The 25,738-nt window shown below is 42.3% G+C and overlaps 1 protein-coding gene and 1 long non-coding RNA gene across 12 annotated transcripts in view; one reads left to right on the top strand and one right to left on the bottom strand.

Annotated features, from left to right (window-relative positions):
* Positions 1 to 1,314: 1,314 nt before the first annotated feature.
* cobl (cordon-bleu WH2 repeat protein) overlaps positions 1,315 to 25,738 on the bottom strand; it is a 74,818-nt gene continuing 50,394 nt past the window's right edge. For 9 of the 11 annotated variants that reach the window (XM_017466484.3, XM_047151276.2, XM_017466502.3 and 6 more), the window contains 7 exons: positions 23,584 to 24,007; positions 11,069 to 11,288; positions 9,705 to 9,826; positions 7,875 to 9,484; positions 7,033 to 7,152; positions 6,677 to 6,961; positions 1,315 to 6,571 (listed from right to left, as the gene is read on the bottom strand). In XM_017466484.3, coding sequence (XP_017321973.1) covers positions 6,488 to 6,571; positions 6,677 to 6,961; positions 7,033 to 7,152; positions 7,875 to 9,484; positions 9,705 to 9,826; positions 11,069 to 11,288; positions 23,584 to 24,007 — 2,865 coding nt within the window. In that variant the 3' untranslated portion in view covers positions 1,315 to 6,487. The remainder of the gene's footprint in view (positions 6,572 to 6,676; positions 6,962 to 7,032; positions 7,153 to 7,874; positions 9,485 to 9,704; positions 9,827 to 11,068; positions 11,289 to 23,583; positions 24,008 to 25,738) is intronic. The other 2 variants (XM_053679351.1, XM_017466461.3) reach the window with 1 other exon arrangement.
* LOC124626361 (uncharacterized) lies at positions 9,822 to 11,439 on the top strand. Its single transcript, XR_006981139.2, has 2 exons — positions 9,822 to 10,367; positions 11,006 to 11,439. It is a non-coding gene; the product is annotated as an uncharacterized LOC124626361 (long non-coding RNA).

Raw genomic sequence — 25,738 nt, forward strand, 5'->3', positions numbered from 1 at the left:
TACTATAAATCATTATCTTTATAAACAGTGAGCCTCGTTTATCAAGCTGGAAACGGACTGATTTATGCGTAAATTGTTCATACGAGTGTTTACACAAGAAATTCAGTATTCATGAAAACTGCATAAATTTGTAAAAAAAAAACAACAACATTCGTATCCTACTCGTGCCCTCGAGCGTGTGTAAACTTATACATAAGTGGATGTAAACCTCGACTTGATCCAATTCAAATCGAATTTAAATCCAGCAGAAAATTTCGTTCGATTTGGTTTGCACGACACATTTACGCGCAACTTTATTAAAAGATCGATCAATGTGGCCCAATATACATACAGTGGTGCTTGAAATATTTATAATTTTCTATATATCTGCATAAATATGACCTAAAACATAACCATTGTTGTTCAGTGTTCTCCTGATGATGGACTCACATTAACATTACCCAATGTGAGAGAGGCCTTTAGTTGATTAGAAGTTCCCCTGGGTTCCTTTGTGACCTCATGGACTATTACACGTCTTGCTCTTGGAGTGATCTTTGTTGGTCTTCACTCCTGGGGAGCGTAACAGCGGTCTTGAATTTCCTCCATGTGTACAAAATCTGTCCGAATGTGGATTGGCGGAGTCCAAACTCTTTAGAGGTGGTTTTGTAACCTTTTCCAGCCTGATGAGCATCAACAACTCTTTTCCTGAGGTCCTTGGGAATCTCCTTTGTTTGTACCATGATACACTTCCACAAACAAGATCAGACTTTGATAGATCCCTTGTTCGTTAAATAAAACAGGCCGTTTACTCGTTCCATTGATTGAAAACAATTTCGGACTGTAATTTCACTTTAAAATGAATTGCACACCTGAATGCAGTAAACGACCAAGTCTAATATTTTTATCTAATTATTCCAATAAACCCACATCATGCACTGTATCAGAAGGAAACATGCGATATAATTTGCTCCACATACTGTGTGTTTTTAAACAGTTGCTCCACTCAGAAAGCTGATATAGTGAGTGTGTGTATGTGTGTGCACCCCCAATAGAAAACTTGGCTCGTATGTGCGGTTCGGATGATTAATTATCTATCGGGCACTTTTCTTGACAGAGATGAGCTGTGGAGAGATGAGTTCAACATTGGGTCATACGCGATACTTTAGATTTTGCGTTTTCGTGCGCATTACGTCATATCGCTGCACTGTCGAATCCTTGACTCTGATTGGTCAGAAGGTTCTTACTCGTTTTCTATAACAGCCACTCGGACAGTCGTTCTGGCTGCCAGGTAAATCACAAGTTTATATTATGCATGTTGTATTAAACACGCTGACCTTTTCAGTATAGAGAAGTTTATTTAACATTTTTGGAAGGAGTCCACAGTGTCTTGACCTTTGTAAAGGTCAATAACAATAGTTTTCTGGTTTCGCAGTATCATGCCAAAAGAGTGAGAGTGAGAGAGAGAGAAAGAAAGAAAGAGAGGGAGAAAGTCAGGCTGTTTGAGGGAATGACTGTTTACAGTTGATGTAATCAAAGTGATAACAGGAGCTAACATGTCTTGTCTACAGCGTTAAAAACAATGATAAACGGATAACCCTATGAGATGTGGTTTATTAATTACGGGCAATTGACTGTGTTATGAAAAGGTATAAAACACTCCAGGAAGTGCCGTTATCGCAAAGCATTAGTGATTAGTGAATGATTTAACTTGTGTTTAACTAGTCTGATTTAGAAGCTATATGTAGCCACAACCGTTTCTCATTGGAAACTAAAACAAAACAAAACTGCTGGACAATGCAAGAGACAAACTAACCAAACGTGCATTGCCTGGAAATGTTTAAAAGCGAAACACAAGGGAATCCAATCAACGTACAGAGCTGAGCACTTGAGGACTGAGGCTGAGCAACGGCTTGAACCTTCCAGATCTTCTAATCCAATCAAAAATGGACAGAGAAACAAACACCCAGTTGGTCTCACGCCAGAGGAATAATGGAATACTGGACAATCACTTGCACTACTTTTTAACTCCCCAACCCAATAATAATAATAATAATAATAATAATAATAATAATAATAATAATATTATATGTATGTATATATGAGAAAAGCATTGTTTTTGGGCCACAGTTTTAACACATGACCTTTGATACTCATTCCTCCAGCACTTGTTTTCCTTTGCTATTGGCTCCAACAGTTTTGGAAGCAAACAGTCATTTAGCAGTTTCGTAACGCAGATCAGAGTGCCCGCAAATGTGCCCGAGCTCTGACCAACAGAGGGATTGTGGGTCGGGAAGAATTTACAGCCGCCTGCCATGGAAGGGATTACCCGCTGTGAGACAGGGAAGGCCGAAGCGTCCAGACCACAGTCCTCAGAACATACAGACTCGAGCAAATTATAACATATTTGCACGAGAAAAGACGAGCCGTTTTTAGGAGACCGAACAGGAAAATGTGGTATTTTGACGAGATACATAAATATCTCGTGAACAGAAAGAACATTTGGACCTGACTTGGACTCAACACTGTCCTTGAGGCTTTTCCAGCCAGTCCATATTTCGGTTCTTTTCCAGCTTCCAGGATGCTCCAGCCAAGGAATTGAGGCTTCAAAAACAGGAGGGCAAGTTTTGCTCTTTTCAAGGGGGTTAAGAAAGCAAGGAGAGTAGCCAATGGATGAAAGCTTTTCAAACATGGGATTGAAAAGGGATAAGAAGTATATATCGCCGTACAAACATTTGGCTCAACTAACTAACGTATAACGCTTGAACACTGAACATTGTTCCGTTCCATTTCCCAACAAGGTGAAGTTGGTTAATCAAGGAATGTGTATAATGAAGAAGATCACTAAGGCGTATGGTCCCATACGGATACCCTAAAGCTTTGCGCTTCCTGAAACACTTTATACCCCCAAAATCACCCATGATTCAGTGGTTGATCTCATATGGATACTATAGATACTATAGAACTGCTGCTGTACTCATAAAGACCGTCCTGTACTCATGCCAGGACATTTCTTGCCACCGAGATATACGACATATCAAATGAATAAATCAATAAACGTAAATATGAAGGCAATTTTAATAAAAGCCCACAGTCGTGAGCTCAGGAAAGAGAAAAGACGGATGTAGACGGAGAATGAAACAGACTGAAGTATGAGTCACCGAGAGACCGGAACGAGCCGAGATTGCCAGTAACAGATCCATACGTGGCTTTTCTCCAAGTTTTGACTCATCCAGAAGTGAGCACGGTAATGCAGGACTGAAATTATTGTAAATCCACGCAGGCGGACAGCTTAACTGGAGCAATTTGTGGACGTTTAGTCAATGGGTTTCATTTACTGAGGCAGGCACGAGCGCTTTACAGAATGTCATCCTCAATCGTTGGAGAATTTTTTTTCTTCTTCTTTACAAATAAATAAAGGTTTGTAGATAACGGTCGTACTTTCAGGTTTCCTCCTGCTCTGACTCCACCCCTGCCTGTTGATTACAGTGTGTTGCGTACAGTAAATATTTACACAAAACATTAGCCCGTGACATTGAAGTGGGGGTTAGGGAGGTAGCTTCGTGAACTAGCTAAATATGAGGTTCTTCCAGGATTTGGCAACTTTGCGATTGTAGAAATGAAGTCAAAATCAAGGAAACGACGAAATAGAGGGGAGGGGGGTTGAAATTTTTCAAAATCAATCATCGCAGGTCTCCCACCGACTCGGGCCGAGACGACATGCGTTCAATCAAAGCCCTCTTCGATTCACATGCGTTGAATACGAGGACACCGAAAAGGTCTCATTTACTAACAAACATCAGTGCAAAACTATATCGTGTCATTGCAATTTCGCCAATTCAAGCCAAAAAAAAAAAAAAAGCCGCAGCAAAATCAATGCATTTTTGGCTGCAACGATCACAAAAAAAAACCTCCATACGGAGTTTCTTGCCTCGGTCTTCACCCGCGTCTGTCGACGTTAACAAGGACGGTACCCAAGACAGCGAGATGACGTACGCGTTTGAGCTGAGGTCGACCGTTAGCAGTACCGATGGTGACCGATGGTGGTGGCGTCTGACGTGTCCAAACGGTAGGTAAGATGTTCTGACTTATTCCTCCTGATGGAGAAACTCAGTCTGGTGAATCACGTTCTCGATCAGTCCGAGGTAGCGACGTTCAGTTGGCACCAAGTTGTTAAAACGCTCCTCCGAAAAGGGCCTGTCAGGTAACTCGAGCAAACTGCAACCTCTTCTAAATTAATAAACTCCAACCATCAACGGCTGGAAAACGCAACAGGAAGACGCACAGCAAAATAAAAAACATCCGGAGAAACGTGTTTACTACGAGCGAGCTGCTATTGTAGAGCAAGACACATGCGCTCTGGCAGTAAGAGAAGTTAGGATGAGTCATCAAAAAATTTTTTAATGCTTTCCCAGAAATGACAAACTATCAAATTTAAACAGGAACATCTCATAAAACTATTTTATTACCCTAGATATATACTATCATACCGATGTCCGTAACAATAAGGGACGGGTATAAAAAGCTCTGAAGCTGCTCTGATTTGACTTTCAGGAGCTCTTTAATACATGTAGTCATCATGGATGCCAGATGATGGCAGGAAGATAGATCGGCCTCTTCAGAACGGCGTGTTCTGCACGAAGGAGCCGCACACAGCTGCGGGTCGTCGAGCCCCGAGTAAACACGAGGCCACTGGGGGACCCAAAGGAAAGAAATTTGTCATCAGCAGTCCATAAAACCTGTCAGGGGGCATAAAAGAATGGAGACGAGCCTCACTTCTACTCGTCCTGATGATCGGGAATATTTAAACATATACTACATGATAAAGATCGAGGTCATATTTGTTCAGCAAACCTGTGATGTCTTTCAGGCTGCAAACACAACAGTAGTATAATGTATTGACAGTGAGCCATAATCAGGGTTGAGTTGCACATGCAAGGAGTATTTTAATACCAAAATCGCACACATCAGCGTTCAGGAAAAATAATAGGATGTGCTAGATCAAGTGCTATTTTAATGATAATGAGTCAATAAAGATTGATAAAGATTAAAGATTATACATTACAGTACAGTGACATTCTTTTCTTCGCTTACCCCAGCATGTCAGCAAGTTGGGTTCAGAGTGCAGGGGCAGCCATGATACGGCGCCCCCTGGAGCAGAGAGGGTTAAGGGCCTTGCTCAAGGGCCCAACAGTGGCAGCTTGGCAGTGCTAGGGTTTGAACCCCTGACCTTCCCATCAAGCCTTAACCACCAAGCCACGACTGCACACACTATGGCTTCTGGAAGCCATGTTGTTAAATACAAAACAATATATTGGCACTACACTAGACTCGTACGTCATCATATTATTCGATCATTAATTATTTTTAAGATTGTCTCTTGACAGCAAGAATAAAAACCCCAAACAAAACACACTCGTTCAGTCCGCGTTTTCTATCCCCGAGTTTTTTTTTTTTTTTTCCTTTTCCGAGTTTAAACGTCCTGGATTTTAATCGATTGTCGCCTTGTGTAACAAACTAATTAGACACACTCGGACACAAAGCCACACAAAACCTGTAGAAATCCCACTGAAATGATTACAAAATGGTTTATTGATCTATTCATTTTCATCTAAAATTTCTGTGTAATCCCTTCCCAAAAAAAAAAAAAAAAAAAAAAAAAATCGCACACTTCATGTACAAAAGTAGAATTAAAAAAAAAAAAAAAAACCCCAACAACAAACACCTTTATACCAACAACGTGGCATCTAATCGAAATGAATCATAGACACAATTTCTAATTATGAACAGGTAGAAAATATACAACTCTCCAAAAAAAAAAAACAAAAGGTAGACCTTTCTAGACCTTCTGCAGGTCCGTCATGCGGTCCACTTTCTATCTGTTAAATTAACGACGTGTTAAGTATATTTATAACGTGCAGAGACGTACTTTTCATTTCCCCTTCTGATCAAAATGGCATAAATAATATATTATCAAATAGCAGCGTGGCGAAAAGGTATTAATAGGTAATTATAGGTTTTACAATAACGCATTGTTCGCTACGATGCTTCAAAGAAACAAAATAAGAAAAGTCCTTCGCTGTTTAAACAAATTATCACGGGCTGACTACAGCGCTGTTGCGATTAGTACTAAATGTGAAAAGATTCAAATAAAATCAGATATAATTTTTTTTTTTTTTAAATCAAGTGAAATGAAATGATTTAGCGTGCCTTGTGTGTTCAAACAGAAAATCCCTTCAAAAATACTGACAGATTATTAGGAAGTGAAAAGGTTTACGTGAAAGATGTACAGTGTGTTGTCTTTAACACGATTTTTTTCCCCCTTGAAACAAAGAGTCCTAATTACAAAATGAAAATAAAAAATGATTGGCACAGACTGAAAGCAGCATGCGACTATTAAAAAAATAAAATAATAATAATAATAATAATAATAATAATAATAATTAAATAGTCGTAGTTTAGCAAATGAGTTAGCATGCCACATGAAAATTTGGCTATGGGAAAGAGCTTCTCAGGGCTTTTGAGGAGGTGATGCTGACACCTGGATGGTGCCTAGTCTTCCGTTCACTTTAACTGTTTTTGTTGACACCGGGACCTGAGAAATCACCAAACGCAAAATTAGAAGATTGTAAATGTCTACTAATATCCATTAATGATTATTACCAACGCTGTACGCTTCAAATTCTGAAAAGAGCCTTACTTTCCGAAGACGTTCGGCTCCGGCGCCAGAGCGTATGGCCTCCAGCAGTGCCTCTCTGGCAGACTCTGGGTTTCCCCGTGTAGGCAGCACTACAGTCGGCTTGGTCAAGGGCAAGGTAGGAGGAGGCGGTGGTGGTGTAAAGGTTGGTGGTGGTGGTGGAAAGTTTGGTGGTGGTGGTGGAGGTGCGAACGCAGGAGGACTTGGGGTACTTGTATGTCTCTGGTCAGCCCTGCTCTCCTCAGACTTCCTGAACTGCTCCAGCTCTGAGGCAGCTGACGAGCTCGTCTGGAAAGTCACAGAGAAGAGTTAGAAACGTCTACGGAAACGAAATACTTGATAAAACTCGTTAAGCTTGCCTTCTTAAGTCTTGCCGAAGTACTTTCGGCTCGGATGGCCGACAGGAGCGCAGAACGCTCGTTTTCAGGCTCCACGTAAGATGGTTTCTTCAGGGGGCCTGTCCTGGAAGAGTCGGATACCTGGATGCAACAAAGGAGAGCCGTGTGAATGTGTTTTTTTATTTTTATTTCTTCTTTCCTTGTATCATATGTTAGACTTTGAGGGGGTAAAAATAGTGATACATCAATACTGATATTTGCGATATTTAGTCCTAATTTTTTTTTTTCCCAAATGCGTCAACGTTCAACGGTGATACTTTCCTACGTAAGCCAAGCGTACGTCGTCACACCAATGAACAGGTGACACAAAAAAATGAACTTAATCTTTTTTCCCCCCACAAACTCATCGCGACCATACAACGAAAACACATAGCTAGCTAATACACTTCATTTATAAACCAACTAGCTAACGTTCTAAACAACGAGCCTAGAAAGTGGTCACTATGTAACCGAGGGAACATATTAAACAGAGTTAAATATAATATATCGAGACATTCCCTGACTGATTAATAATAAGTTGGTCACTCGTTTCGGTAGCGACAAGACTTGGTCTGAGGAAAAACAAACAAACAAACAAACAAACAAACAAACAAACTAACCAAAAAAGCATACTGATGCATCTCTACATACAATATGATGTTAGGCACTTTTGGCCAAGAAAGTTATAATGGAATGTTTGAACACAGTTAATAATGCAGTGTACATTTAGTTTTCATAGCAACCAAATGTGAAGCAATTACAAGCTGAAACAAACATGTCGTCTCTTATCTTGTGGTTATTGCGTAATGTTTTGAAAAGCGCACCTTTCTGAGGCGTTCCATTCCATCTCCTGACTGAATTGCATCCATGAGTGAGCTGTGAAGAGAGGTCTCCTTCTCCACCGACTTCGGGACCACAGGCTTAAACTTTTTGACTGGCCCAAACGGACTTGGCTGCAGACCAAGACTGTGTAACTCCGGTTTCTTCGCTACTGCTGGACGGGTAGTGCTTATCGTATTGTTTAGAGGCAAAGGGCTTCCTGGGGCATTTTTCATGGACATGTAGTCTTTAGAAAAGGACGCACTGGATTCAGGGCACGTAGACATCCGTGCTTGCTGTTGAGGCTTGCTATGTACTGGGCTAAAACCCAGCGCTTTAGTGCTAGATGTGTCTGTACCAACGATATGCGGATATTCCCTACAGACCGCCTGCTTCTCTGGAGTATAACTTCGGTCGGGTTTGGCGGCAGCGAGAAAAGGCATGGAGTTTGTGGACGCATTCGAAGCCTTGAGGTTTGATACTGCTTGCACAGGTTTTAGGTCGTTCTTGACGGCTTGGCTAGTTAATTGCTTCTGTCCAGCAGATGTTGACTCTGGACGTGCCTGAACTCCTTCGACCTTGCTTGAGGAATTCCCCGTGTACTTCGTAATAGCTGAAGCCACGTAACGACTCGAAGTTCTTCTGGAAGGCGTGACGAATGAAAGATTCTTCCTGTGCTCGGAGAAAAAGAGATTTTCGGCAGGATCTGAGACAGCGAGCTTTTTCATGACCGCGGATGCCAGGTTGGTGCTTGGCCCGTTGACCTGTTTCGGTGGTTCCGTAACACTGGGTTTTTCTGTGACGGGGAACGGTTTTTCAGCTTCTCCAGTCTTTATTGAAGCTCTAGTAAAGGTAGTAGGTGGCGAATCCTCCGTCTTACCTGAGCTCCAGAAGGCCTTAGCTTTGTCCAGGAGTGGAGAATCTCGGTCATCGCTCGCATCGTTGGATTTGTCTCGAGTCTCTCTCGGTGTGACCATGTTACCAAACTCATCGATTTTAATGGCGCCTATACGCAAGGAGCCTTCGGACTCAACGCGATTCTGGGACATGGCTGGTTTGCTAGGCACAATGGTAAATGTTTTCAAGCCGAATCTAGACACTGGATTCTGGCTGATCTTGTTTTGAGCCTTCACAGACGAGGCTCTGTTCACTTCGGTGTGCTCCTTGCTGTGGTTTTGTTCTGTTGGTTTAAGTCTGCCTTCAGGAGCATTCTGTGCACTATGGGTAACAGTAGACATTGCAGGAGTTTGAGAGGTTTCTGGCAGCGTTGGTTTACCCGGTTCAACTTTACCTTTAATCCCTGGGCTTATAGGGACCTTCTCTGTTTGCGCCTTCTTGTCACATGACCGAATCGGATCTCCTTGTGATGGACCGATACTTGCTTTCTGTGACATGCGAGCGTTGTTGTTTTGGTTCTGGAGATCTACCATTTGTTTGCTTGAACCATGTCGTTCTTTCTGGCTACTGCGCGACAGTGCTGCCTCATAAACACCCAAGCTGTATGGGTTGTCATCGACGACTTCATCAATGGCGGTAACCGGAACATCCAAATCAACCACAGACACTGGGATCTCATCGTCCACGCACACAGATGCCTCATCGGAGCGATTAACTTCTAATTGACAGGAAAGAGAGTTTAAGTGGATATTAGTTATTCAGTAACAGCCAGGGAATTAAGGCTAGATTTTCCTTTCCACTCACACACAAGGACAAAATTTCAGGTTGCAATAAGAACGTTAAACCATAGACTAGATACTCATCCATTTTAGATCATCTATTGGTTTTTAAATGAAGTTTACTTAAATTAAGAGTGTATATATAAAAGTTACTTGTACCATCTGCTAAGTCGGCATCCAAATCAGCCAAGGTTAAGTGGATCTGCGCAGTGATCTCCTTGTCGTCCTCGTAGCCGTCGTTTCTCTTGACCGACTGGTCTCCGACTCGCATGTTCCCGCTGCTTGCATAGAGAACGCCACAGTCACTGAACGACAGCAATTCATTCCGATACGTGCGCTAACAATTCGCTAGCATTTATATTCTCTTAGTGAGACTAGAGATCTGATGCACGTGCAACTTCAACCTGTCCAAACAGAATCCACGCAGAACCTGCGTTTTCTTCTGAACTACAGTACATGTACGGTGTGAGGTAAATTAATTAAAAAACTTCACCCACAGTCAGAACGACGCATCTTTTAACACGTACCCTTTTAAAAAAAAAAAAAAATGCCTGAGGTAGAAAAATATCTCTTTCCTGGAAGACTTTCTTGGATGTGTGCTGAAGCACAAGTTTTAGGTGACGCTGCAAGCACAGGCAGCTCCTGCTCACAGATTAGCACGTTAGCACTCCTGGCTGAGAAAGCCAGACTGTGCAGACAGCCCTCCAGAAGCAATGAGCAACACAAGCCAGGTTGTGCTATCTTCACTTAACGTGGGAGAGGTCCCAGCTGGTCCCAGCTGGTCCCAATGGACAAAGACCCAGGCAGGAGTGTTTGCGTAAGGTACGAGTGAAGAAAAAAAAACATACATATATACTGTTGTCTTTTTCTGACTAGATCTTTTTCTGCAAGGTTTTATATTAAAGCGCTTGTCTTTGCTATATTAACAACTTACATGGGGACTTTTATGACGTAAAGAAACGTGTAATTGTTCACGTTTTCTCTGAGGAGATCTTTATTTAGCGCTTATAGAAGGAGCCGGCAAGGCGTCAGCGTGTTGTAACAGTCGGAGGTAAGGCTGCGAGATGGCGTTTCGAGCTGACAAGCTGCATTTAAAATAAATATAAATAAATCGGATTAACGTCGAGAGAAAAACGAGCCTAGTGAGGGACAGACTGTTTATAGCTGCTATAATGTCAGAGATAACTTGTTTCGTGGAGGTTCCACAACATTAAATGTAACTGAAGTTATATTAAGCGCACAATGTTTTGTTTTTAATTAAAACACACACACACAAAAAAAAAACCCCAAAATGCAACAGTTAATGTTTTATTCCTTTGTGTGAAAGCGAGTGAGATGCTGGCTTTTCTGTGCCGCGGGGGGGGAAGATGTTGTAAAAACCATGGTACAGAGCCAAAAAATTTAACTCTATAACTTCACCCTTCTCCTGTTCTTTCCCTGTACTCTGCCCCGACTCGCAGCCCTTCCCTACTACTGAGTTCTATCTTCAACATCATTTAGGAGATGGTCTGATTATGACCTACCTGTGCCGCGAGCCCCATGTGGCACAGCCCTCATCGCTGTCGCAGTCTTCCTGAGGCTGGGTGGGGCTCAGAGAGGGATCGGGACCCAGGGAAACGGTGTCCTCAGTATTAATCGGAGAGTCAGCCATGCCCTCAGACGCCGCGTAACCTTGATCGGCCAAACTCTCGCTGCTGCACATGGACACCGTCTCGGCTTCTTGCTCCGCTGCATGCAGCCAGACTGAGGTCCGGGACAAAATGGACAAGTGTTAGCATTGGAAGAATTATTTATTATTTTGGTGGAACACATTGTTGTCCCATAACACTTCAGATTTACACACAATGTAGCCGTGATGCAAAAAAATAAATAAAAATAAAAACAAAACAGTGTATACCTGACTTAAGAGTGTGTAACTTGGAGGCATGTGTTTATCATTGGTTAGACAGTACATTGTGATATTCAACACGCAGATGTTGTTATTGACATTTTGGCCAGCATTTGCACAAGCTTTGAGACGTGACTCCCAAGGCTTTGGGCAAACAGTGCCAGACGTCATCCAAACACTAATATTGGCACCCTTGGTAAATATGAGCAAAGAAGGCTGTGAAAAATTTGTCTTTATTGTTTAACGGTTTGATCTTTTGTTCAAATAACTCATAAAATTACTCTGCTCTCGTGGATATCGAACAATTACAAACACAACACAGGTTTATCAAAAGAAAATCTTTGTTAAATATAGGTGTGCAACAATTATTGGCACCCTTTTAGTCAATACTTTGTGCTACTTCCATTTGTCAAGATAACAGCACTGAGTCTTCTCCTATAACACCTGATGAGGTTGGAGAATACATGGCAAGGGATCTGAGACCGTTCCTCCATACAGAATCTCTCCAGATCCTTCAAACGCTGGGAGTCTCCTCTTCAGTTCACCCCACAGGTTTTCTATGGGTTTCAAGTAAGGGGACTGGGATGGCCATGGCAGGACCTTGATAAATAACATAATCGTGTAATATCATTGTAAAGCAAATAAGTGTGTACTTTTTATGTGCGCGTATAAAAGAAACCACAGTGACTTAACCCCCCCAAAGAAGTCGTTCCCCATTCACAGTCACTCGACTATTAATGACACTCATCTGGGTCACCTTTACTTTGCGAAGTCTCTAGTTCACACCCGTTTGGTTAACTTTGAACGTATCAGGTTTGACAAATACGGTTTTATTATGGATTTACACAAATTGAGCTATAAAATATTCCGAATCTTGACACCATTTCAGGTTAGGGAAAGCTGGGTTTTAGAGGAGATACCAGGAAACGATCTTCCACTGGCTCAGCTGTGACAGAGCCTCAGGATTAACAGTAGGCCAGGCCTGGGTAAGATATATTTAGAGCTTTAAAAAGTCATAAGCAAGACTTTGTAGAACTTAAAAGGGAGACAATGGAGATTGAATAAGATATTCTTTTTCGGGTAAGGCAGTGGCTGCTACATTCACAAATCACTGAGACTTTAAAAAAGATTAGAAAGCCAGCAGCACAGCCATCCAGCAACATCAATAATGGAAAAGCTTTGAGGAGCCAGGATGTGAGATCGTAAGTAGAAGCTAAAGAACTTAGCTGAAATTTTAATTTAAAAAAAAACAAAAAAAAAACAGACCATGCAGAGAGGCACATTTACGACTGTTAGTAAGGGCCTCTCAATCACTGACCGTAATTCTACAAGAAATTTTAGAAAATGGTATTGAGGCCGGTAGATTGGAACAGTTAAAGACTGGACAGTTAAGTTTGGAAAACCGTCGCCTGGTGAATCTTGAATTCCATTGCGACATGCAGATGGTTGGGTCAGAATTTGGTATGATAATGATTATGAGTCTTTATTGGTCACATATACATTACAGCACAGTGAAATTCTTTTCTTCGCATACCCCAGCATGTCAGGAAGTTGGGGTCAGAGCGCAGGGTCAGCCATGATACAGCGCCCCTGGAGGAGAGAGGGTTAAGGGCCTTGCTCAAGGACCCAACAGTGGCAGCCTGGCAGTGTAGAGGCTTGACCCCGAGAGCCTTAACTGCCAAGCCACCACTTCCCCAATAGAATGAATCCATTGACCCAACTTGTCTTGGGTCAACAGTTCAGGCTGGTGGTGGTAGTGCAATGGTGTGAGGAATGTTTTCTTGGCACACACTGGGCCGATCTTTGCGGTTTGTATTGTTGCTGATGAGCGCATCGATTTCCAGCGGCAATCTGCCCATCTTATAACGGCGATTTCCAACACGATAATGCGTAAATTGTCTCAAACTAGTTCCATTAACATGCCAATGAGTTCAAAGTATTTTAAAGGCCTCCTAGTCGCCAGATTGGAATCCAATAGAGCACCTTTGGGATGTGGCAGAACAGGAGACTCATAGTATAAACAAGCAGCTGATAAATATGTGACACAATCATGTCGACATGGACCAAAATCTTAAAGGAATGTTTAACACCTTGGGGAATGCGTGTCCACGAGAGCAAACGAGGAGTTGTACCCAGGATCTCAATGTTTCAATGTCAGATGACGCAAAATATTGCATATTACAGTGCAAATCTGTAAAGTGGTAAGAACACAGTTACTTGGACTAAATCAGGGACTGAAATCATCTCTTCATAGTTAGAGAAGCGAGCAGTGTATCGAGAGCAAAGACGTTGTTGTGACTGTACACTTCGATACTGAACCTCATGAACCTTGGCTTGGTAACCAGGGCCAAATGGTCTGAAATCCATGGAAGGAAGCCAAGCTAAACAAGTTGTAGAATTACGCACTCTCTCCTCTCGCACTGTGTTATCATGCCCGAATGCCCTGGCGTGACCTTATTTCTTTCACTTTTTCGCTCCAATTTTCTTTCCTAAATCCAACCTCTTTCTCTCCCTCAATCTCACTCAATCTGTCCTGACAACAGCCTCTCGCTCCTGCCGATTTCTGCTTCCAATTTCAGAACACACACAGTCATCCAAAACCAAAAAAAAAACCCCACCCAAAAAACTAAATAAAATCAACCCTCTACAGCAGGCACAAAGTGAGATGAAAGGTAATTCTGCTTTTATATTCATGACCTGAAAGATAGAGCTATTTGACCCAACCACTTGGTAACCTTGGGTCATGTGGTGTGTGTGTGTGTGTGTGTGTGTGTGTGTGTGTGTGAGCGAGGGGTTGTATTAGATGTAGACTCCAGTTCCTGGACGTATCATGAGTCACATGCTGTTTCCCAACCGTTTCCCAGCAGAGCTCTTAAAGCATGGCAGCTGCGACCACAGATCTCTCTTCCACACACACAGACACACACACACACACACAATTAATGACATGCACTTGCCAGACACATGATCGCACAATCGTATATACAATCGTTTATGTGCTAAAACTCTGCTTAAACCCTGATCTAGAACCGCACTTGGACAGCGGTTCAAACTCGTTACACTTCCACACCACAGCAAAACATGCTTGTGCAAATTTAGTAACCAATATGAGCATGCACAGCCCCGGTGCTTCAAAACACCACCTCTAGAGTCACACCAAGGCAAATAAACATCACTTCACGGTGCTACCGCAGAATTGTATTAAATGACATTTTGTATAAAAAGCCAAAATCCCAATTCTGTCTGGCTAAATAGTCTACTGGCTACCCCATATGCTCGTTTTCTCTCTCCTCGTCCAATCGTATTCTTTTGCTCTTGATGAAATTAGTCAGAGAGTATGTTCTTTAGATTATTTCTGCTATTATTTCTGTTCTGTTCGCTCAAATGGCGACAGGAATGCACACGGTCTTACTCTAGTTGCTTTATCAGCCATTCTTAATGACTTCGTACCGTACGAGTATACATTTCTGTTAGTACTTCTGACCACGGCACGGCTGTTAGTGGAAGATTCTGGATTTGTGGCCCGTTTCGCCATCATGCACGGACACCGTTGTACCTTATACACTCGTACCCACCGGCTCATCGTCGCTGCTGTTCTCAGAAGGATCCGTCGGTGAAATAACATCTGCTCACTTCTTGTCCTTTCCCGTCGACGGGGTTCTGATACGTCGTGCAGAGTAACAGAAGGTCTACATTCGATAATACTTATACCTACAGAGTGGCCCATACTGCATATGGTAGGTGCATTTAATGAAAAGGCCAAGGAATTCGAGTACTTGGTAGACCAGCAACTAAAGGTGGCTTCACTTCAAACTGATACTTTTGATTCATTTGCTGTTTGGTTTAACCTCAAATTCTGCAATGAACCAAAACGCAGAAAAGATTTTGGCCTGGACTTTAATCACACAGACACCACCTTACTCTCGGGCCGGTTGCTTTGGTCCGAACGTAATCGCTGCATTCGTACCTGTCTAAAGAACCGAAGGGAAAACGCACCAGGTTTGCGTTGCGTGTGTCACATGTCAAGTCACCCTGATTGTACAAAAAAAATCGTGGTTACATCACTCGCTAGTTAGTAAAAGAAACGTCTATAACGGCTTCCGGTTATTCAATTCAGTTCCAGAAATGAAGAGGACACATTTGGTTGAATGAAAACTCGGAAAAAAACTAGCTGGAAATGTCACACTACCGCCGTAGTTTAAAACTCATTCCAATCCGCTCGTGATTTAACCCCGACGTCGGACGAGTGCTCGCTTGTCCGCGGGACTGGTTAACGCAAGTTGATGCCACCGTGACGATGAGAACACCTCTATGACAGTGATGTCTCAGTTTTGGGCTCAGTGTTTATCTGGTGTGTTGAGTGGCAGTTTTATCAACATTTCTCGGCTTTCCAACTGGCGCGACAGGAGGAGCCGGAGAGTCTAGGTTAACGGATTGTGCATTCAGTCATTTAATAAACGCATGGTGGTACAATCACGCCATTGTCCCGTTTGGGAAAGCAACAAGGCACTTTTTCTGTGTCGCATTCTTGTCAAACTAACTGATTTAAAGGAAGGGTAGAGATGCACCGATGTATCGGCCGATAAAGGCGGTTTTTCATCCGGTGATCAAGGCCGATTATATCCTGTCAATCAAAAGACACATCGAAAAAACACATCGATTTCGTGCTGTTTGTAAAGATGATGTCTCTTACGGACGATAAAATTGCAGTTTGTAATCTCTGCACCGCTAAAATGTTACACCGGACGCTGCAGCAGTGAAGCGTGAGATTCGGCACAGAGTCTAAATAATCCCCCCCCCACGCTGCTCGCGCTGAATTACAGGGCCAGTACACCGCTGAAAGATTTAAATGAAGATGAGCTGACAAAAAAGTATATATATATATATATATATATATATATATATATATATATATATATATATATATATATATATATATATATATATATATGTGTATATATATATATATATATAGCACAGAAAAATATATTTGTAGTGTATATCCAGTTAATGTTAATATTTAAAAAAGCTGATATTATATTTGACCAGTTTGATTTTAATGATGAAGTAGAAATGTTTTTGTTTGTGGAGAGTGAATGCGAGACTAACAGAAGGATTTTTAGAATTCAGTCAATGTTAATATGAATTAATAATATTCAATAAGTTAATAATCTTACTTTAATCTTCAGAATTGAGTTCATGTGTTAATGTTAATTAGAGTAATGTGTTTTCTGTTGATGAGACCAGTTACTGTGAAACCACTTGTTGAAATGGAGAGAATAAAGTTTTTATTTGCATTTCCTTCAGAATCGTAGAATTCATTATTATTCATTTAAAAGAAGGTATAAAAGGCAGAACTATTGGTATCGGTATCGGCCGATATTACTCTGAATAATCGGTTATCGGTATCGGCTGAGAAATTTTGTATTGGTGCGTCTCTAAGTAAGGGTGATGAGGGAAAAAAAAAACAAAACAAAACCCATACACACCATTCATGCTAACAGAAAAATCTCTACAAACTCTTCTGGATCGTTCAAAAGAAAACATCTTAACTGGAGACGTCTGAAACGGCAGACGATTGGTGCTTCTGAGAGTTGGTTGCCTGCTCACGCCCCCTTGGGTAACTGGATTCACAATCCCACCAGAGGTGAAATCAACAGAGATTCCGTTGCGTCCCAAAACATAGGAGTTCAAGATTTCATGAAATTGTAGCTAAAAGACATTCGCTGTTCCGACAGCATACTCAAACCTGTATTTTCATGCAAAACCTTAATTGATATAACACCAAATATATATTGAAGCAGTCTTGTTTGTAAAATTGGTATGTCACTGCATCCCAGTGCCGGCTCATCCACTAGGGCAGGGGCAGCATTTCCTATTTCCAATTTCCTACTTCAGTTTCCACAGTAGAACACAGATATACCGTATGTCTCAAATCTTACTGGCTTAATGAGCTAGGCTGTGAAGGCCATAGCCTCTCTTCCACATGTGATGCAATTTAGTCAGCATACACCGGCACCATCTTAAATCACTTTCTCTTCTCTTGGGCGTAAAAACGGTCATCCTCGATATTCATTCACCAGCAAAAACATGAAACCAACAAACAAACCTTCATCCCTCCAAAATCTATCACCCAAATCACATGCAATCACACTTGACAGTCATTGGGTCCCCAAAAACCCCCAAAAACACAACCCCAGGAGCCTCAGTATAAAAACACTTGTGAAAACAAATGTGCTTGATTAAAGAACATAAACATGGACATAAAATAATGGAAGGCAAAAAGCAGAAAAATAGAACCGAGCGTGGGCAGAAGGAGGATGAAGCGAGGCAAGAGAAGTGAGGGATTGGCTGAGATGTCTGTTCATCGGCGTCCGGAGTGCAGCAGGACGGGTGTGCAGCAGTATACTGTAAGAGGAATGAAAGCAGAAGAGAAGCAAAGGAAGGAAAGGTAAGAGGAAAGAAGAAGAAGAAGAAAAAAAAAAACCCCAAAAAAACAACCCCAGCTGTTTAGGAGAAATGCAAAGAAAAAACAACAGGAGACTAGAAAGATGTCTAGATTAGACTACAGTAATATAGTAGAGTGAAATATTAACATTATACTCACTATATCTTTTTGTCTATGGTTGTCCCATTATTGACTCACAATAAGAGCATATTTCAAGTTTCTCTTAAACTGAACGTGCTGGTATGCATGCGTCTCTGCGCATATTTTCTAAAAAAAAATAAAGTCAGGAAGCGATGAGGGTAGACTGACCCGCTGGCTGAATTTCTGTTCAGCCTTGACATAATTGCGCGTGTAAACGTTGCCAACCCACACGATCGAAGACTTCTGAATGGAACATCTTTTCACAGTAATAAACGAAGGCAAAGGAACACGTGGCGCTTATTAAGGATCTCGGACTGCGAGCGCTTATTGTTTTGCTTTGCGTTCTTTGGTCCGGAATGAAGGTGGAATTACTTTGCTAAAACCCTACTAAGACTATGTACTGTACCTTGCTGCACCTGCTGTCGCTTGGTTAGTTACTAGTGTAGATTTTGGAGGAAAGCCATCACCTTAACGTTGGGAGACTGAACTGATGACTCCACAGCCATGCATGCCAAGGTGTCAAAGAGAGTGCGATGGCGTGAATCGTCTGGATACCTTCAGACAGTTTTACAGTGTAGTATTTGATCAAAGCACCATTGTTATACAGCCCTGGAACCAGCTCGCCAACTTTTTTGAGGCTAGTTCTCAGTGACAAACAGTGCTACGTTGGGAGTCGTTGATCATGTGCTAGCCATGACCAAGACCAGAAACAGAGCATGATTGACCCTGCTTTTGGAGTGGCAAGGCAGCCTTTCCTCTTTCACCATCAGTGGCATCTATTATCTTACATATAGAGAATGGCAGTTATTGCTCTCCTTTAAACCTGTTCAGCTTTCTAATGCCAAGCAATGAGCTTGGCATTGGACAAGCATGTGTTAGCCTTCACCATCCCAGATTGGTAGCTATCACCCAAAAGGGAAGGGTAGCAGGTGACCAGCAGATAAGTAAGTAGAAGAAAAAAAAGAAGAAAAAAAACAGGCAGTGGATTAATAAGAAACCAGTCGATGCTTTGGATTAGGAGTGAATTCATAAGAATTCACATGAGCCAACTTGTACTGAAACAATGCCGGGATCAGGGTGGGGTTAGCACACAAAGTATCACTTACAACTTCGTTAGTGTGGAATCTAATGAAACTGTTCATGGTGGTTCCAGAATTCTTAGAAATTTGTTCGAGTTTTGGTCAGGAGGACGGAGACAAGGCTGTGGATGCGTTTGAGGTCAAAAGGCGGAGATCTACAGTGAGAAGTCATTCCCAAGTGGATGTCCAGCTCCCTCAGCTTCTGTGAAGTGGTCCCAATTGGGTTTGATTGATAGGTTACATGCTACAAAGTTAGCAGTGCAGTTAGTGGAATTGGTTAGGAGAGAAAAGGGAGTTCCACCAATAGTAGGGTCCAAAGTTTGAGTCCACACACAGACCTGTGCTTGAAAAATCTTATATTGTTACTTATGAATAAACAACAACAACAACTCACTGAGAAATATTAATATCAGGCATGCACACCATAAATTGGACCGTCCATTTCACTCACAAGTTCAGTGTTGGTGGTGACGGAATAGACACAATTCCCCATAGCCACGCTCCAAAATCTAATGGAAAGCCTTCCCAGAAGAGTGGCGTTTATTATAACAGCAAAAGGGGAACTAAATCTACAGTGGGATGAGACCAAATGTCATGAAGTGTGAGAGGACCGGGGGATATGTCTGAATGGCTTGCTCCTCGGTGGGGGCACACGGTGGGATCTAGCCACGCAAATATGGCAGTATACTTCTGCCTGGATACCTGCATGCATCTTGTCCAGAAGAAGGAAGTGAAGGATAGTCACATGACAACAAGATTTATATCACATAATACATCAGGCAGTCACTTTATGACTTTGTTGAAGGTCCCGGCATGTGTGCGCAAGCAGACAAGACGGTATTCAAATGATCCTCACCACCCCTGGTGGTTAGGAGGGGTGAAATGGAGCTGCAGAGTTCATAGATCATAACAGTCCTACTTCCTTGACAAATCTTTGTCATTTTTATTATCCAACCAATTTATATGTGCTCCTTGTAAAACCAACCATGTTTCTTTTAACACCTCCTGATCCCGAGAGCACGGTAATGCTAAAGGTAGTTGCGTCACCTCAGCCAGTCTTTATCTGTGATTTGCTGACAGCAGGCAAATCCATCATCTTAATCTCTCCTTCCTCAGAGCTCATACGCACGCTGCAGCTCGTCCCCAAGGGCAGAGTCATGTCCTCCTGGCGCTGAACGATCACCCTGAACGCTGCTGACTAAGCACGGCTGAGCGCTGATGATGGATGGATGCCAGAAAATCTAAAGAGCGTCATCATTAGCTTTAACACCTGTCTTTGGTTAGCACGGCAACCTCGTCTTTACGGCCACACTAGCCTTTCCAAGCTTGTGTAAGCCACGCATCAATGTTAACTCACATCATGCAAACTTTGCTCGAAAGGAAATAAAGAAAGAATGAATAGGAATCCTGAAAATAATCTGTCTATATTGCCTTTGCTTCTGGCTAGATTTCCAAGCTTTTGCCGGAGTTCAGAATACAATTAGATTTTTTTCCTGCAGAAGATAAGAAACACCAGACTTTTCAACAGTTCTCATTAGCTACCAACATCATATGCAGTTCTATTTCACCAACTGCCTATTGGTCTATTTGAACTGCCAGGCATGGTAAGAATCACATGACAAGAATCACCTGAGCACCTGAGCACACATGCCAAGACCTTTGACAAAGTCAAAAAGTTTTATATGAATTTTATTTGAATACCGCTGCCATATGGCCACTGTTCCCTTTATTCTCCTTACCTCATAAAAGTCTGACCTCATGTCCAGCTATATGCACAACAGCTTGTGACTTTGGTGACTATGGCGATAAGACTGCTCATCGTTTCACTTCATTTTCTTCCGGCTGCACTGTGTCTACTTTGTACTTTTTGGAACCATTCAGAACCCCATTGGTTGGTTTCCCCCATTAGCCTTCTAGCATTGTTTTTTTTTTCTTTTTTTTTTTTAAACACTCCTGAACCTCACCCAATTTAAGCTTCCACTTTTCAGCAGATGGTCCGATCCACTCCTTATCTGAGGATGTCTACGTCTACTATAACCACATCTGGGAGACATTCCGTTTGACAGGGAACTGAGAGTTGAACTCTGACTTCAGCATTGTCCAGAAATTAATCTGATGCAATTTGTTCTGTATGCCGCTGGTCAGTTGTGACAGTCAAGATATATCAGTCACCAGGGAGGCATGAGGTCGAATGGCGTTCTCCACCTTGCACGAAAACTCCTCAGGTGGCCCCACCCATAGTTAGGCTCACTGAGATCAACATCGGTTTGAGACAGACAGTGCCAGCTGCACACAGAATTGTTGTCCCAGATCTGGTAGACAATTGGCAAACCACATCTGGAACTCTTTGCCGATGCAAAACCTCACTGTGGTTCTCTGGTGCACAGCTGGACAGTCTGCAAGGTCAAGACGCACTGGCTCACAATTGGCCTAACTGTCTATTTTATGCATTTCTGCCTCTACTGCTGATTCGGCACAGCTTTCAGTAATCAGACCACAGAGTCCATCTTGTGGCCCTAAAATGGCCCACAAGGCCTTTTTCCAGAACTGCTCTCACTAGTGGAATCTTCTTCCCTGAATAGATCCCCCCCCCACTGTTTGTTACCCAGCATTCATAGAAATGCAAATACATACATACTAATTAATTTCTAATCAAATATTGCAGAGAAACCTTTATGTTATGTCAGCAATACATATTCCACCAACTACAGTTATTCGAATATTCAAAACATCACACAGTAATGGCTACATTTAAATCTGTATACGATCCCCCAGAACTCAGACACACTAGCTAGTCATCTAGATTGTTCATCTAAATAGTAACGGGGACAAGACGAATATACTGTAGATGTTTCATTTTCAGTTATGGCAGGAAAAACCAAGGAACTCTTCGATCATAAAGGCTTCACGGGGGTTTCCAAAATGGAACACCTTTACTGGTCATGTAGCCATTTACTTGGGCATTAACCAATACATAGGGGCACTGGTAACTCAGTAGCTGAAGCTTGAGCAGAAGGTCATCATGTCATGAGAGTTCAGATCCCAGCGCTGCCGGTCTGCTGGTCCCGTGATCAAGCTCCTTAACGTTTAAAATTGGCATTAATGATTGACCCTGACCCTACCTCGAAATGTTTTCTTACTATTGCCTCGAATTTATTCCAATAGACAGAGAGATCTAGATCTACTCATCATCTAGCTTCATGATTACGACAGCTCTCTTCCAGAAGCAATACTTGACGCTCCATACACTTAAATATGTAGAGCAACTAATATCAGGGAACAAGCAAAAAGCTGCATTTTGAGTGAATTTGTGGAATTAATGGAACGGGTCTCGCAGAGTTAGTTCAAGAGAGAGCAGGGCCATGTGATACGTGTCGGCTAACCTTCTTAAAATAAAAAGAGGTATTTATTTAATGCTTCGTGCTCTAAGACAACGTGTAACAAAAAAATAATCAGTACATGATTAATACACACAGTAAAACAAAACGCTATTTGACATGCTTAGTACAAGTCATGCTTCACCCCAAGGCTGATGTAACAGTTGTACGTTATTGCAAGTGAGAGTTTGTAGATTTGCCCAGTAAAAGTTGGGTCAGGAAATTTTTTGGGTGGCGTTTCTGGATCTGTGTCAGTGCTGTCAGTTGCACAATATAGTCTTCTGGCTGACCTCTCTGTCTCTGTCTCTCTCTCTCTATCTCTCTCTCTCTCTCTCTCTCTCTCTCTCTCTCTCTCTCTCTCTCTCTCTCTCTGAGAGAACAGGCTTCAACCTGCCGAGAGAAAATTCTGCCCCGAGTCAGGCCTGATGAAGACTGATGAAGGCGTAGCCAAAATGTCAACAAGACGAATTTCGGTCTTCCTAAATGGTTGATTGCTAGTACTGTGTTCTAAGCAGGTGCTCGCATATACCATATTTCCTACATTTTCTGAGAAATCTTTTCATGCTCATTATGTTCGGAAAAGCTGCCAGTGGTCTTTATCCCTCAGCCTCATTGCAGTAAATTGGCCAGCTCAAATAAAAACATTGTGTAACAAGAACTCTATATACAGTATGTCTACAGTCATGGGAATCCTGTAAACAAAGCTGAGAGTAAAATGACAACGCATTGGCACAGATAATCCTGTGTAAACAAGACTAGTTGTGTTTTTGGCACAGCTATGATGCTGTCCACTTACTGTGAGTAAAATGCTAGCAGACACGATCTAGATAAAGCCCATGCAACTTCCTGATTTTATCATCTCTGGATTAACTGATCACAAACTTGATCGTGTGACATCACGACTAACCTTTGTTTTTCCCATTTCTACAGCACTGGAATGAACGTAATGGTTTAACATTAGCCCAGCTATCTGGATAACTATATGATGTTGAGTAGCTGGATAAGTTGGCACGTCATAATATCATGCTTGCATTTTAATCAGGATCAGGGCGTGTCTTTTTGTTGAATGTTGACCAGCTAGACATAGAGGTGTTTTGTAACAAACCTATCGCGCTGTGCCGATTGTTATCCACTTCGTCCATTTTAAGCTCCAGTGCAGATTCCGTCTCCTCAGGCTCTCGCTTAACAAAGCCTCTGCGTGCCGGCTGTTGATTCAGTTCTGGAACTGGTTCTACCTTGGAGGTCAAGCCTGATGAGAACTTGATGGCCGGCTCGGCCGTGGTTTCCTCAGCCAGGCTGCTGGACTCAGCGGCGGCATCGCTGCTGGAGCTGCTGCAGATGGAGGCAGCTGGTTCTGAGTCTTCAATGCTGTGACTCAGATCAGACATGGAGTTGTCGGATGCCGACGCGGCGCTGGGTACCCGGGCAGCAGCCACGGCGAGAGCGGGCGAGGAGGTGGTGGGATGCACGACGGGTGGAGGAGGCGGGGCTTGCCGTTTCTTCAGCTGACTTGGTGAGCTCGGTTTTGTCTAGGAAAGATGAAAAGGACGTTTTGAGAACAGATGAACCCATTTCTTTCATCCGTTTATCTCATGGAGTATGCACTCTCTGTGGACATTTTGACAGCCGGTATCTGATTACAAACTGTGTACTGATGTCCGTGTTTCACCACCATACGTAGCAACTACTTGATCAAAGCGTGACATTCAATGTGTAAGGAAACCATACTTCTCCAGCAAGGTTTTAGACATCTTTAGGCAACATAGTGACTGCCTGAAAGCGCTCTCATTTGCATTTAACACGTAATAAATAAAATGACAAAATGATTATATTTAATTTGATCGTAGTCCAATCTCAGTTGGAATTACCCAGAACAATCCAGTATATGTTACGCTTATTTGTCATAAAGAAGACCTGAGACATACAATGTAACATGGTGCCTAAATCCATCCATTTTCCGTACTGCTTATCCTACACAGGGTTGCGGTGAAGCCTGGAGCTTGTCCCCGAGGGACTATGGACAATTTTGAAATGCCAATCAGCCTACAATGAATGTTTTTGGACTGGTGGAGGAAACTGGAGTAACGGGAGGGGGAAAAAAATGGGGTGGCAGGTTTACTTCCTTACCTTTTTAAATTAATGTTAGAATGAAAAATGACAAACATTGAGAGTTCAAAAATCCTAGGATGCAATCACTCTCTGTTAAGAACTATCCGCAAACTTCCCCCCCTCCTGTTATTGGAGGATTTTTTTCTAGGGTAAAGTTCATGCTGAACTTCATACTAACACCCCCACCCCCCACCAGCAGCACCTTCCCAGTAGATGCATATTTAATGTACTGTACAGACTTCATTCCTACAGCACACACACACACACACACACACACACACACACACACACACACACACACATATATACACATCACCCTTCACCCCAAACTACAACAGTACATCTACAGCAAAGAAAATAAAGGAAGGGGGGGGGGGGTACAAAAAGAAAGCATATGGGAAAGAAGACAGACAATGCAGCAGACCACAAGGAGAAAGTAGGAGGGAAGGGAGTGAAGGATGAAAGGAAAGGCTGTAACAGGCTGTCTTTGAGGACCCTGTTGAGGTTTTAATAAAAACTAATTTTTGACAAATTATACTTTAAACATAGTCATTATTCCTCACTAGTTTCTTATTGGCTGGGGACAGACAATGTGTAAGAGTGGAAGTTAATTAACATGGTGTCTTAGGACCGTAAATGTATTACACTTTAAATGAAACATGAGATGCTACAACAACTTAAACATGATAAGGAAACAAGATATTTGCATATACATCAATTTCATATGAACTATAAAAGGCCTTGTGCCCCCGCCCCCCGCCTAGCTCTGAGTAGGTGGATGAGCTGCACTTGGTGTAAATTACACTAGATGTAAATAAGCATGTGTGTATTTTGATTTGTGTCAGTTTAAAATAAAATTCTAAAATAATATCATGCCTTCTAAAATAAAAGCTCTCTCAATAGAGTCCTGAGAGAAGCTTTCACAAGATCCCACCCCCCCTTAAGAATATGTGCATGACACTACCTCTCTTCATCTCCCTCCACTGACTTCCTGTAGCCGCCCGAATCAAATTCAAGGCCTCGATGCTCACGTACAAGACCTTGTCTGGAAAAGCACCCCCCTACCTCAACACTCTCCTGAAGGATTACGTTCCCTCACGCAATCTGCGATCGGTTAACGACCGATGCTTAGTAGCGCCTACTCAGCGTGG

This window comes from Ictalurus punctatus, chromosome 1 (assembly GCF_001660625.3).
Source record: "Ictalurus punctatus breed USDA103 chromosome 1, Coco_2.0, whole genome shotgun sequence".
NCBI lineage: Eukaryota > Metazoa > Chordata > Actinopteri > Siluriformes > Ictaluridae > Ictalurus > Ictalurus punctatus.